Source organism: Henckelia pumila, chromosome 4, assembly GCF_033568475.1.
Source record: "Henckelia pumila isolate YLH828 chromosome 4, ASM3356847v2, whole genome shotgun sequence".
NCBI classification, from domain to species: Eukaryota; Viridiplantae; Streptophyta; class Magnoliopsida; order Lamiales; family Gesneriaceae; genus Henckelia; species Henckelia pumila.
This window is the reverse complement of record NC_133123.1, coordinates 227,264,841-227,278,867: the sequence shown is the minus strand read 5'-3', so window position 1 is coordinate 227,278,867 and position 14,027 is coordinate 227,264,841. Positions and strand designations below refer to the sequence as shown.

At 39.4% G+C, this 14,027-nt stretch overlaps 1 protein-coding gene across 1 annotated transcript; it reads right to left on the bottom strand.

Annotated features, from left to right (window-relative positions):
* Positions 1 to 9,047: 9,047 nt before the first annotated feature.
* On the bottom strand, positions 9,048 to 9,428 carry LOC140862852 (uncharacterized). The gene has a single exon (XM_073265889.1). The coding sequence runs from the start codon at positions 9,426 to 9,428 to the stop codon at positions 9,048 to 9,050; it is 381 nt and encodes a 126-aa protein (XP_073121990.1).
* Positions 9,429 to 14,027: the final 4,599 nt, after the last annotated feature.

Sequence of the window (14,027 nt, the reverse complement as noted above, 5' to 3'; positions counted from 1 at the left end):
GTTGGGCACCGACAGTGGTTTGAAAAGAGTCAATACGGGAGTCGATATGAGCAGTTAAGTCAGCTTGAAGAACTGAGATTTGCGTTGAAGTATGCTCATTTGTGCGACGAACAGTTTGAGATACCTATTTGGCAACAGTATCCATAGCTCGAAGATTGCGTTATTTTGTAATTTTTCAGTTCAGTGACGCATCTACCGAGTTCAAAAGATAGAATTTTAAGGCGAGAATAATAGCTGACCTTGTGTTGTCGATGCTAGCATCTTGGCCTTGTATGCGATTGCTAAGTAGATGTGTTGTTGTTCGAAGGTCTTCTATGTTTCATTCTAGAGCGTTGTTCACTTGTTCGTAGTCCGGAATGGAAGTTGAAGCAAGTGTTGCAATTTGAGCTTTGGGATGCAAAACTGTGGGTGTCTCGACCGATGTATGTTCAGTGAATCCAATGACTTGAGCTGATTGAGGAATTGGACTGGCTGGCTGCGAGTCGTTAGTTGTCAGTTGAGACGAGTCCTCAGAATGAATTTCCAGGAGAGGAAATATTGGTTGTTCATCATCGAAGATTGATTGCATAACATCTGAGACTGTGGTGAGAGGGATCTCAGGTAGAGTTTCACCAGCAACTGTTGTGATTGGTGCAATCAATTGAGGGTTTGTGACTAGATCGGCACTTGAAGTAGATTCAGCAGCTGATGAGGAGGCAAACGGGAAATATGACAGGGGACACTCGTCTTGTGCTGCGATAAATTCCTGTTCCTCTGCTGAAAATACGAAGTCGGATTCATCCGAATTTTCATGAGAGTCGAGAAGAGGAAACATGGCTTGAACTTTGCTTTTATACGCTTGAGTGTATTCATCATCCGGCAGTGGAATGGAATACTTGAGCCGATATTCTCGTAAGAAAGTGCCAGTGACATCGACTGACTGCTTAAGGCGTAAGATAACTTCAGTGTCGTCTTTGGCAGTTTTGCTCATCAGCTGATAGTTCTCTTCCCTTTTGGCAAGAATATGTCGGGCGAGACTATCACGGAGCTGAACGTCCACTAACTTGTATCTGCCCAGAGCCGTTTCAAGATTTGATGAGGCAATGAGAATGAACATCTTGTCTTCTAATTTGGAAAGATATTCCAACTTATTCTGAAGTAGGATCTGAGAATATGAAGCAGTCAAACGATAGTGCATCCACTCATGAAATTCTTGTAATCTAACTCGCACAGCCCAGAGAATGTTGAAGATAATGATGAGAGTCTCTGTTTTCCCTATTGAGTGACCTTTTTGAGGAGGGATAAGAGGTGCTTTTCCTTTGCCTTGAGGGTCGGTTGTGGATGTTGTCAGCGCAGAAACCGAGGGTTCCTTGAAAGTGATTCCTTTTGGAGGAACTTGAGTTTTCTCAACCAGTTCTTGTGTTCTCAAGATTTGCTAACTGATGACGGGTATCAATATCAGCTGATGGGGTTCGTGAGGTCGAGGAAATGGGTACGGTTGTAACAACGGTGCTGAAAATGGGTTCAGATTTTGTTTGGTGAACTTGGATTGGGTTAGTAGATAATGTTTCGAATGTTGAAAGTGTAGTGGTTGCAGTGGTCAGTTCAGATGTTGGGGTGTGAACTGTGGATAGCAACTTGATCCTCTTGGGTTTCGGTTGAGATGGCTTGTGAGCCATTGTTGCTTGTTGAGATGGAGAGGAGTGAGCAAATACTTGAACTATGGGAGTATTGTCACTAACCTCATCCTCCAGATCAGAGTCCACGTGAATAGATTTCCTGATCGGTCGAGTACGCTTGAGTTGAGGAACTGCAGTGCTTTTGGCAGTTTGTTGCTATGCCCCAATTTCTAGTTTGATAGTCCTGAGCTGGTCAGAAGTTACCTGATTCTTGTTCAAGAATAGAGGAATTGTGACAGCATTTAACCATTTGGCTGCATGTAGGACTTCATAGTCCGAAGAGTCAACCCCTTGCTCTGCAAGTAGATAACATATCTGCAGTGCAAATCCTTCCGATTGTCCTTTGCCTCTGATCATCTCACATAACCTGGAATATAGTATTGAAGACCAGTTAAAGTTCAACTGAGAGACAATGGAGGCCATATACTAAAGTTTTTCCAGAGTGATCTTGTCGTAGGATCCAGCTTTGGCTAAAAGAGTCTTTGCAACTATGTTGGCCAATAGTCTGTATGCTGGCTTCAGGCTTTGTTTGAGGCCATTTACGTTGATAGGTGAGCCATCAAGTGTGAATTGAGCTGCCCATTGAGTTGCATTTCCATCAAGTAGGTCTGCGCATTTCATCAAACCAGTTGTGGGCAAGTTGAAGGTATCGCCAAAAAAGCGTTGATTGAATTCGATATTTTGTCCTTTGATGATACATACGATGCTTCCATTATGTAGTTGGGCGGATTCAAAGAATTCCTTGACTAGATCATAGTTGACAATCGATCCAGAGCTAAGAAACTTGCGTAGTCCTGAGGCTTCAATCATGTTGAACATGGCTGAAATTTCGGCGTTCTTGAGAGAATGAATTTCATCGAAATTTATAGCCAAGCACGTTTTTTGGATACACATTTTGTTTTGAAGTTTTCTGCAAACAAGGGATTTGGTCAGTAAAGTGTGAAGAATGCAGAAGTAAGACGTGAGAGTGAGTTCGCCCTGCAAGATGGGTTAGAAAGAAACGCGGAAGGATCGGTTAATGTGATGCCATGTCATCTAAGTTTTGAATTTTGAAAAATGGAGAGAGAAAACTATGCGCGGTAATCAAAATGAATATAATATATTATAATATAATATAATATATTTTAGATAAGGCGGTTGGATGTGAGTTCCAATGACTGTAATCATTCTTTTGGACGTCTGACATCAGGATATGTAGAGTCTGAAACACGTCGTCGGTTTGCAGAGTAATGATTCGATTCCTGATCATTTCAGTAGACGATTGATATCACCCGACGTTCCACCTTATTTTTATACCTATAAATATGAATTGATAAGATTAGTTGTGGAAAACATAAGAAATTAGTCTCTAAATAAGAAATCAATATGACAGGCCCGATTGTTGATTTGGTAGAGGCGTTTGATGTGGCCTTGACTCGAGCAAGGGTTCGAGAGTACGAAGACGCTATATTCTCCTAGATTGTTGAAGAGATGGAGGTGATTGAAGAGCTGCGTCTAGTTCTCTCGACTGTTCATCCTTATGTCTCTGAATGAGACTATGTTGCCCTTATGCAGCGGTATGAAGATAAACTTGGAACGTTGGACCCGATGTTGATCTTTAGTTCAGAGGGTCTGTGGCTCCTCTTGCTCTACAAAGAGCTGGAAGGACTAGAGTTCATCCAGTCGAATGATCTTCGTTACGTTTGCTCTCCTACCAGGGAGCTTACGTTCTTCATGCTCTCTTGGAAGTTTGAGGTGGAGAAAAAGATCGGTAGGGCTCTTGAAGCCTTTAGGACTCTTTTGTAATATGTCCTTCTTCTCCCTCTTGTTTTGAAATGAACAAAGTATTTTTGCACATTTTTGCTGTCTTGAATTGGTGAGTCAGTCATTAACAAACAGTAAAGTAACATCATATCTCACAATAAACGAGAAAGCAGATATTCATAATGATAAAGTATTGTTGCACATAATAACTATTTTAAGCTTTAAGTAAAAGTAAGAGTGCACAAATATCGATACTGTAAGCTTATCAAACGTCTGAGCCAATATCTCTTCTGGATTTTCTCAAAAATAGGTCAGTAGGTGACTGTTGACATTTATGACCTTTGGCCATCTGTATTCTTTTCCTATAAGTACTGCGAAACAAGTAAGTAAATGAATCAAAGCTTGGTCAGTATAAACGCAAATATCACACAACAGAGATGGATGAGTCCGATTATGAGAGACGAAAATCCATTTATAGAAGCAGAGTTGTTGAGAGAGGCATGGGCGTGTGGCATATGATGGAAGCCATTCGCCGTCGATATCGTTCAGGAGTAGTTCCTCTTAGTCCAGGCCTAGCTGCAGGGTTGATGTGGTGCAAACGTTGCTTGCGAACCCAGAGCACTAGTGAAGTGCTGAGGCCATATGCTGTTCGACTCATGATGTTGTTGGCGGAGAGAGACGAGATGCAAAACATTTGGTTTGAAGATGACATCTGCAATGGTCAGGGCTCGCTCTCCGTCTGGATGATAGAATGGAGTCACGAGATGAGAAGCAGAATTTCTGCGGCTCATGTTGACTTCAGTCTAAATAGGGGTTAGGGTTGAGCACTCTATGTAATGCAAGTTTAAATAAAATAAACAGTTATTCCCCCTAAATTCATGCTTGTCTTAATTTAAATCAATTAAACCAAGAATATTGCGAAAATATGAAAACTTAGCGTCCGGTAGTGGCTTGGTGAAGATATCTGTTGCCTGCTGGTCAGTAGATACATAGATCATTTGAATCTCCTTCTTGAGTACATGTTCTCGAATAAAGTGATGTCGTACATCAATGTGCTTGGTTCTGGAATGCATCACTGGATTTTGAGTGATTGCAATAGCACTCGTGCTGTCACAGAATATAGGAGCTTCACTTGACTTAATTCCATAGTCCCTAAGCTGTTGTTGTATCCATAATATTTGAGCACAGCAGCTACCAGCTGCAAGATATTCTGCTTCAGCAGTAGAGGTGGCAATTGATGTTTGCTTCTTACTGAACCATGAAATAAGTCGATCTCCCAAAAATTGACACGATCCACTAGTACTCTTTCTGTCAATCTTGCAACCTGCATAATCTGCATCTGAATAACCTACAAGGTTAAATTCTGAATCTTTGGAGTAACAAAGACCCACATTTGTAGTGCCTTTGAGATATTTAATGATCCTTTTGGCTGCAATGTAATGCGATTGCTTAGGTGCTGCTTGAAATCTTGCACACAGACATACATCAAACATAATATCTGGTCTACTGGCTGTAAGATAAAGTAGTGAGCCGATTAGACCTCGATACATGGTTACCTCAACTGATGCTCCTGCTTCATCTTTGTCAAGTTTAATCGAAGCACTCATAGGAGTAGAGATTGCAGAGCAATTCTCCATACCGAACTTCTTGATAAGTTCTTTGGTGTACTTAGCTTGATTAATAAAGATGCCATTATCCAGCTGCTTGACTTGTAGTTCGAGGAAGAAATTTAATTCTCCCATCATACTCATTTCAAACTGTTCCTACATCATCTTAGAAAATTTCTCGCATAGAGAAGGATTAGTTGATCCGAATATGATATCATCTACATATATTTGAACAAGTAATATGTGATCACCTTTAATAAACTTAAAAAGAGTCTTATCGACCGTTCCTATAGTAAAGGCATGATCTAATAGAAATTTAGATAACGTATCATACCATGCACGCGGTGCTTGTTTTAAGCCATAGAGTTTTATCAAGCTTAAAAACGTATTGAGGATTTACAGAGTTGATAAAACCTGGTGGTTGTTCAACATATACTAATTCTTGAAGTAGACCATTGAGAAAAGCTGACTTGACATCCATTTGATATACTTTGAAGTTTTTGTAAGCAGCATAGGCAATGAATATTCTGATAGCCTCAAGTCTTGCTACTGGAGCGAATGATTCGTCGAAGTCAATGCCATCCTCTTGTCTGAATCCTTGAGCAACCAATCTGGCTTTATTTCTCACCACTGTCCCATCCTCATTCAATTTGTTGCGAACACCCATCGGGTGCCTATGATATTTTGATTTGTCGGTCGAGGAACTAGATTCCACACATTGTTTCTAGTGAACTGATTTAGTTCTTCTTGCATTGCTTCTATCCAGCTAGCATCCTGTAAAGCTTCATCTATGTGTTTGGGCCTAGCTGTGAAATAAACGCTGCATGCAATAGCTCATTAATCAGTTGATTACGAGTACGAATAGGTGCAATAGGGTTACCGATGACCAGATCATGTGGGTGATTTTTACTCCACCGAAGATTTGGTCCGAGAGGATCTGCTTCTATTTGATCGTCTTCTACACCGTCGATTGCGTTGATTGGATCAGTAGCTCCCTCTTTGATTATATGTTCATCATTGATGTGATCTACTTCTCCTTCATTAGGTTGGATAATCTCTTCTTCTTGATCATTTCTTATGTCAGGAGAGTCATCACTATCACTGTCATCCTGTAGAATGGTTGATTTTAGCCGGTTGGCTAATTCTTGAATGTTAGTTTGAGACTTTTCTGCACATATAACAGTTTCATCAAATATAACATGGATGGATTCCTCTATAGTCAGTGATATTTTGTTTATCACTCTATAAGCTCGGCTGACTGAGGAAAATCCAACGAATATGCCTTCATCTGCTTTTGCATCAAAAGCTGTCAGGTGATGTTTTCCATTATTATGAATGTAGCATACACGACCAAATACTTTAAAATATGATACATCAGGTTTTGTGCCATTCCAGATCTCATACGGTGTTTTGTTGTGCCTTTTGTTAATCAGGGATCTGTTCTGAGTGTAACAAGTTGTGTTGATAGCTTCTGCCCAGAGTCTTTGAGAGACATTAGAATCAGCAATCATGGTTCTAGCTGCTTCCTTAAGAGTTCGGTTTCTTTGCTCAGCAACTCCATTTTGATGTGGGGTCCGAGCAGCAGATAGTTCATGCTTGATTCCTTGGTCCTCTAGATAGGATTCAACGGTTTTTTTTAGGAATTCAGTGCCTCTATCACTCCTGATCCTGTCTATCCCAGTATGTTTCTCATTCTGCATACGTTTGAAGATTTTTATCAGGTGAGCAGCAGTTTGATATTTGGATGATAAGAAGATTGCCCAAGTAAATCGAGAATAATCATCCACAATCACTAAGGTATATCTCATTCCCCCTAAAATCTTGATCGGTATAGGACCAAAAAGATCCATATGTAACAAATTCAAGAATTTGGAAGAGGATGAGCATCCTTTGCTTTTGAACGAGGCTCTCACCTGTTTGCCCTGCTGACATGCGGAACAAACTTTATCTATTGTAAAATCTCCTTTAGGCAAGCCAGAAACCAATCCATGTTTACTCAGATGTTTTATGGACTTAAAGTTCAAGTGATTGAGCCGTTTATGCCATAACCACTGTTTATCATTTTGAGCAACAAAACAGGTAGGAACTATTGGTTGTTTACTTTGCCAATTTAGCCTATACGTGTTTTGTTCTCTTAGTCCGGTTAGCATAATATCGCCATTGCTAGATTTGATTAAGCATGCATTTTTAAGGAATTCAACAATATAACCATTGTCACATAGTTGACTGATGCTGATCAAATTATAACATAAGTTATCAACAAGCAATACGTCATTAATGATGAAGTTACCATGGGTAATCTTACCCTTACCCACGGTCTTACCCTTTGAGTTATCACCAAATATAATTTTAGGCCCTTTAAAATGTGTGATGTCGGATAATAAATCTTTGTTTCCAGTCATGTGTCTGGAGCATCCTCTATCAAGATACCACGATGACTTTTCTGTTGCACTATTCTTCTCTGCTGATTTTACTGATAGTACCTGTAAGAAGAATGCACAACCATGGTACCCTTATCTATTTGGGTCCGAATTGTATTAGACCTTTTGGAACCCACACCTGAATTACTAACGGTTTTACCCGTGTGAGTGCTTACGAAGTGAGTCAGTCGAGGTGCACGATGTGAATTTGTGTGTGTTCTATGCTTTGCAGTGTACTGTTTGAACTTCTGATCTGTGTTATTCAGTCTATATCGTTTTTGAACAGGCTTGCAGTTGAAGTGTTGGTTATGGGTCACCCGATGATTCCTGTACTTGAGTTGACTAGGTTCGAAACTTGACTGTTTGAACTTAGTTTGGTTTTCCATTCTTTGTTCATTCAATCTTGTTCTATTCCATGTCTCCTCTTTCCTTGGGATCTTAGGTTTCACATATCCTAGTCCTTCATGCTTACTCCTTTCATAGCGAATTGACTGTTTAACATTTACATCTGGTTCAGCGTGTTCATATACCGTGCTAGATCGAACAAATCTCATTACATTGGGATTGTTCTCACTAGAACACGATTGAGTATTTTCTCCTGAGCCAATACATTCATTTGATCCATATCCAAGACCGGTTTTATCACCTTCTTGTTTCTGGTTCTCATGTATTTTATCTAGCGAGACCGAAGCTTTATTCCAAGTATTGCTTTTTTTGAGCAAATTTTTATTCTCAAATAAAGTAGCTTGGAAAGCTCGTTTCATGCTATCATTCTCGATGGCCAACAGATTTAGCTTAGTCTTTAGACCATCAAGTTATTTTTGCTTTAAAAAGCTAGATTCCCTTGATTTATCAATAAGACATGCTTTTTCTGTTTTTGCTTCATCGAATGACATGGAAAGCTTCTTATACTCAGTGACCATCTCATTCAATGCTTGAATGAGTTCTTCTTGTGTAAAGTCAGATGAGTTGAAGTCAAATACATCATTGTCGTCTTCTTCATGTACGGAGTTGGCCATAAGACATTGAACTTGCTCTCCCTCGCTTTCTTCGGATGAGCTGTCTGTATCGGTTGAGTCAGATTCTGAATCAGCCCATTTGCTTTTCCCTTCGTCTGCAACTAGTGCCTTTTGCTCCTTATTCTTTCGATATGTTCTTTTTCCTTCTTTGCCTTTCTTCTTCTCATAATGCTTCTTTCTTTCTTCATTCTTAGATTTAGTGCAATCTGCAATAAAATGGCCTTGCTTGCCACAGTTAAAGCATGCGGGACCATCCTCGGTATGGTCTTGTTTGTATTATGGTTTAAACTTTTTATTATTACGCATAAACTTTCCAAACCTTTTGATGAAGAGAGACATGGCTTCTCCACTCATTTGTTCAGTTGTCTTCTTTGTCGTATCCTCGATCGGTTGAGATAGGATAGTCGTAGTTAGCGCCTTGGTTGGGTTTGAGGTTGATGGTTCTTCCTCTGTTCGAATTCCAAGCTCAAACTCATATGCTTTGAGATCTGCAAATAGATCATGAAGCTCTAGCTTGTTCAGATCTTTTGATTCCCTCATGGCTATGGTCTTGACATCCCATTCTCTGGGTAGTGCTCGCATAACCTTCAAAGCAATTTCTCAGTTAGTATATGTCTTTCCAAGAGCAATTAGTTCACAAATAATAGTGCTGAATCTTTCGTCAAACTCAGTCATTGTTTCTCCTGGTTTCATTTTGGCGTTGTCAAACATCTGTATTGCTACACTGAGTTTGTTTTTTTTGGTTTGGTCGTTCCCTTCACATAGCTGAGTGAGCTTCTCCCAAATTTCTTTGGCGGTTGAGCATGTCTTGATTTTGCTAAACATATTTTTGTCCAGCGTCTTGTACAGTATATCTTTGGCTACATTATCAAGATTTGCTTTCTTTTTATCCTCAGTAGTCCACTCCATTCTGGGTTTCTCGACCATCTGCGGTTCTCCTCCCGTTATGGCTACAGTAGTGTTGACTTTAAGAATCTTCATGGGTCCGTCAGTGATAACGTACCACATATCATCATCTCGAGCAGAAAGGTGTGCCTGCATACGAATTTTTCAGTCATCATAGTATTCTTTAGAGAACATAGGAATTTTATTTAAAGAAGTCATGATGATTATCAGTAGCTAAAAAGAAAAACCCTCTCAGATACCACTTGTTGGGGATCGATATCGTGTGTAGAGGGGGGGTGAATACACACAATTGATAATCTTTAAAAACTAATGCAATATGGTTGAGTAAATGTTAGTTCACTCGACCGGTTTTCTTTTAGCCTGCTAGAAATGTAAGAGCAACTAAAGGTAGTGCGGAAATAGCTCTCAATATTCTATATGATGTTTATGGAATGATGCAGTGCAATAATGTAAGTAAACGTAGATGTGTTTCTTGGATGTTCGGAGCTCAATCTCCTACGTCACCCCTTCTTCCACCTCGGAAGGATTCACTAGAAGACTTTGGTTATTACAACGTCTTGCAATACACCCGATCCAAGTTAGGACTTATCCAATGCCTAAAGAGGAACTCCTAGATTTACAGTGATAAGATTTAAAGCTCTTATCAAACTTTTCTTCAGATGATGATGCTTTTTCTTAGTCTCTCGAGGACTTAAGACTTCTCAAATCCTTGAAACAGCTAGTGTTCTTCAAACGATATCTGGATTTGAGTAACCCTTGAGAAGATCTCTTCGAAGATCAGATGAGGCTGTTTGCGAAGGGTTTTCTTATTGAGCGGTTGAGTATTCAATAGAGAGTCGAGAGCTCAGATAGACAGATTCTTATAATCGTTGGTAGTGTTGTATTCTGCTGTCTGTTCCTTATTTTCTGTCTAGAGATGCTTCGATATATATAGCCTTTTTATTCAACGTCTTTCTTATCTTGTCCAACGGTAGGGAAGATCTGCTGATAAGATCTTCTGAATATTTCGTACTGGAGGCGCCTTTAATTGTCAATTCAATTTGTTGCTCACATTAAATTCTATTTAAGGCTTTCTCACTTTATCAGACAGGTCTTTAAATGCTTCGTCCTTTTGCTTTTCAGTTGTCTTGTTACTTTCTGAGATCTGGGAAACTGTGACTTTGAAATGTAGCTCATAGCTTTATTTGAATTTCGTTAGATGTCTCAGTCGGCTGAATTGTTCTCAGTCGGTTGACATAGAGTTTCTTTGCAATATCCGTTGGTTGAGAAGCTTTAACTGATGTCGGTTGCACACGTCGGTAGACATGTACATTCTTCGGTTGACATGCGTCGGTAGACATGTACATTCTTCGGTTGACATACGTTGGTAGACATGTACATTCTTCGGTTGACATACAGCTGCTTATACAAAATAAATGGCGGCCAACTAAACAACAGAGTATTGTTTTGTTATCACCAAAAGTCAGGATTCAACAAATACCCTATTCACCAATCCCATAAACACTACAGGAGTGTTGGTTAAACCAAAAGACATGACTATAAATTCATAATGTTCATACCTTTTTCTGAAAGAAGTTTTAGGGATATCTTCATCTCTCACCCTCAGCTGATGATATCTGGATCTCAAATCAATCTTAGAATAGATAGCTAAACCCTGTAGCTGATCAAACAAATCATCTATTCTAGGCAATGGATATTTGTTCTTTATTGTTAGCTTGTTCGGATGGCAATAATCAATACACAACCGCATCGAACCATCTTTATTTCGTACAAAAATTATTGGAGCGCCTCAAGGTGAAACGCTCTGCCTAATTTACCCTTTGGCAAGAAAATCTTCCAGCTAGTCCTTCAACTCCTTCAATTCAATTGGTGTCATTCTGTAAGGAGCTTTGGATATCGATTGTGTACCTGGAATTAACTCTATACTCTGACCCGAACCAAACTGCCTCAAGCCACTAGAACTGGATGAACTACTGCCTTATTTCTTAAAATGTTTACCTTTTGGCCGGAATCTAGAATCCTTTCTGCCACTGCTTCCTCCCTCAAATCTAAGAGATGGTTGCTGAAAAAGTGGCGGATTCTATGGCAATGATGTTTTTACTGGTTGTTGAGGTGGATGTGGAATGAACGGTGATCCTCTCTATCTCAAAAATCATGTCTCTGCTCCCTTAGCTCTGTTCAATGCAACAGCAAAGGTATTGAGTCTGCCACTGTTCACTAGAGTGAAAACATCTGGATTCAAGTCGTTGATAAACTGATCCGTCATGGCTTCATCATTTGCGGCTATATGTGGGGAAAATTTCAAAAGGCTATAAAATTTGGCCACATGTTCTTCTATGTTCAGCTAACCCTGTCTCAAACTCGCAAATTCTGCTCCTTTGTCTTTTCTGTAGGAGACTGGAAAGAAACATTGATAGAATACATTTTTAAATACTGGCCAGGTGATAGTCATACCTCGATGTTCCAGTTCTTTCTTTGTAGTAATCCACCAACTTTTTGCAACTTCATGGAGTTGATGTACTACCAGTTTGATACGACGATCATCATAATAGTCAAGTGAGTCAAACAGTTGTTCAATATAATCAAGCCAGTTCTCACAATCAACTGAATTCTCCGTTCCTTTCAATGTTGGAGGTTTGAATTATTGAAATCGTTTCAACATTGTCTTCATCGGAGTAGCAGTAACATCCATAGGATCAACAGATGTACTACCCTGTGCATTCTGAGGCTCTGCCACTGTCTGTGGTACTGGTGCCTGTTCTGCCTGAGGAACAGCCAACGTTTGTCTAGTGACTGGTACTCGACGTGGAGGCATATCTGATTGTCAAATAGATTAGTGCATAAACAATATCATATTCTGCAATTTATTCCATCATTTTCTGATTAGGATTCTCATGCGTTCTCATGAGAATTCAGGTTCGGATCGAGGATCATCTGGAATAGTATCTCATGCAAAGCATGCAATAGCAATAAAAACACATTATTATGTCTTGCAATACTAAATCATTGATAAGTGTGTTTCGTATGCATTATTTTATGTCTTTTTATATTTATTTCGCATGCATTTAATTTATTTTAGTGAGTTTTATTAGTGTTTTTGTCATGTGCGTGTATTATACTCTCCTGGTTGAATTTTGTAGATTTTTTAAAGACTATTTGGGAATTTCTGTGAAGACAAGGCGCGCGCGCGCGAGGTCTACTCCCCGCGCGTGCGTAGAAGGATTCACCAGGGGGATTCAAGCCAAGGCGCGCGCGGGCGAGCTTTAGCCCCGCGCGCGCGCAGAAGAAACGGACAGAGAGTTGTTGCAGGGAAGACGCGCGCGCGCGAGCTTCTTCCTCGCGCGCGCGCGAGGCGTTCTATAGACCACTGATGTTTAAAGGTACGCGCGCGAGATACCCCAGGCACGCGCGCGCGTGTTTGTGAGGCACAAGATCCGAGATTTTCATGTCGTCGAGGATTCTAATTGGCGCGGACCTATAAATAGAATTGTTATACTCTTTTTGCATACTTTTTATCTCTTGGAGTACACGCGAAGAACACGGCGGCTGTGGAACGAATTTCTTTAGATTTTCTTCTATTCTAGTATTTTTTATTTTATGATTTTGAACTTGGTTTTGAATTATGAATTTTGAGTAGTTTTTCTCTTTCGATCAAGGCTACGTGATTGGGCCAGACAATTTATGTAGAAAACTTGATTTGTTTATTTGAGATTTTTAGACTTGATTTTATTTTATTGATCGTTGAATTCATATTTGTCTTGTGAATTTCCTGGCCAGTTATTTGCTTGCATGTTAATTGATTCCAATTCGACAGAGGAGGTTTCGATTTTAATCGCTTCAATAATCAACATAGTGTAAAACTGACTAGAAATATAATTCGGTTTCATTATGCGGTTTAGGTGTTTACTGGATTTTCTCAGTTACTTATGCATTCGAATTTGATTAGAATTACGAAAGATCAGTTCATCAATATTTTAATAGGTTTGATTGTTCTAGAAATAGTCCTTCAAACAAATTAGGAAAATTCCCGTGAATTCAAATTAAGTCTGATATCTTAGATTGACTGCCTGTTACATGAATTGTCTGGTACCGACGTGTGTCCTTGATCGAGCTTTTATCAAATTTGATTTAAATCCAAATTTCTACTGCATTTTAATTATTTGAATTTTATTTTCAATTTTAATTATTAGTTTAAAAATCTGAATCACTTTTATTCATTAGTCTAGATTAAGTAGAAATAAATATATTTTGGTATTCACATTTATACAGTCCCTGTGGGTTCGACATCTGGACCTTTGTCCACTATATTATTACTTGACCTGGTATGCTTACCAGTAGATTTATATCACACCGATTTAGACGGTAAAGTTTTTGGCGCCGTTGCCGGGGACTTGTTTGATATCGGAATTTTTATTTCTCTTGAGATTAGATTTTATTTATTGTCCTAAATTCTGACTATAATTTCTTGGTGATTTTCAGGTACCTTCTGTTGTGCATGCAAGGTATTCGATCAAGGAAATTATTACCACTTGATTTGGAGATCGAACGCACGCTTAGCAGGATTTGAAAAGCCAAGAAATCTATCAACCTCGAATTAGAGTCAGAATCTAAATCTGAAGTAGAGATGGCGGACAACCGTACTGTTTGGGATATTATCCGTCCGCCAACTGAAGG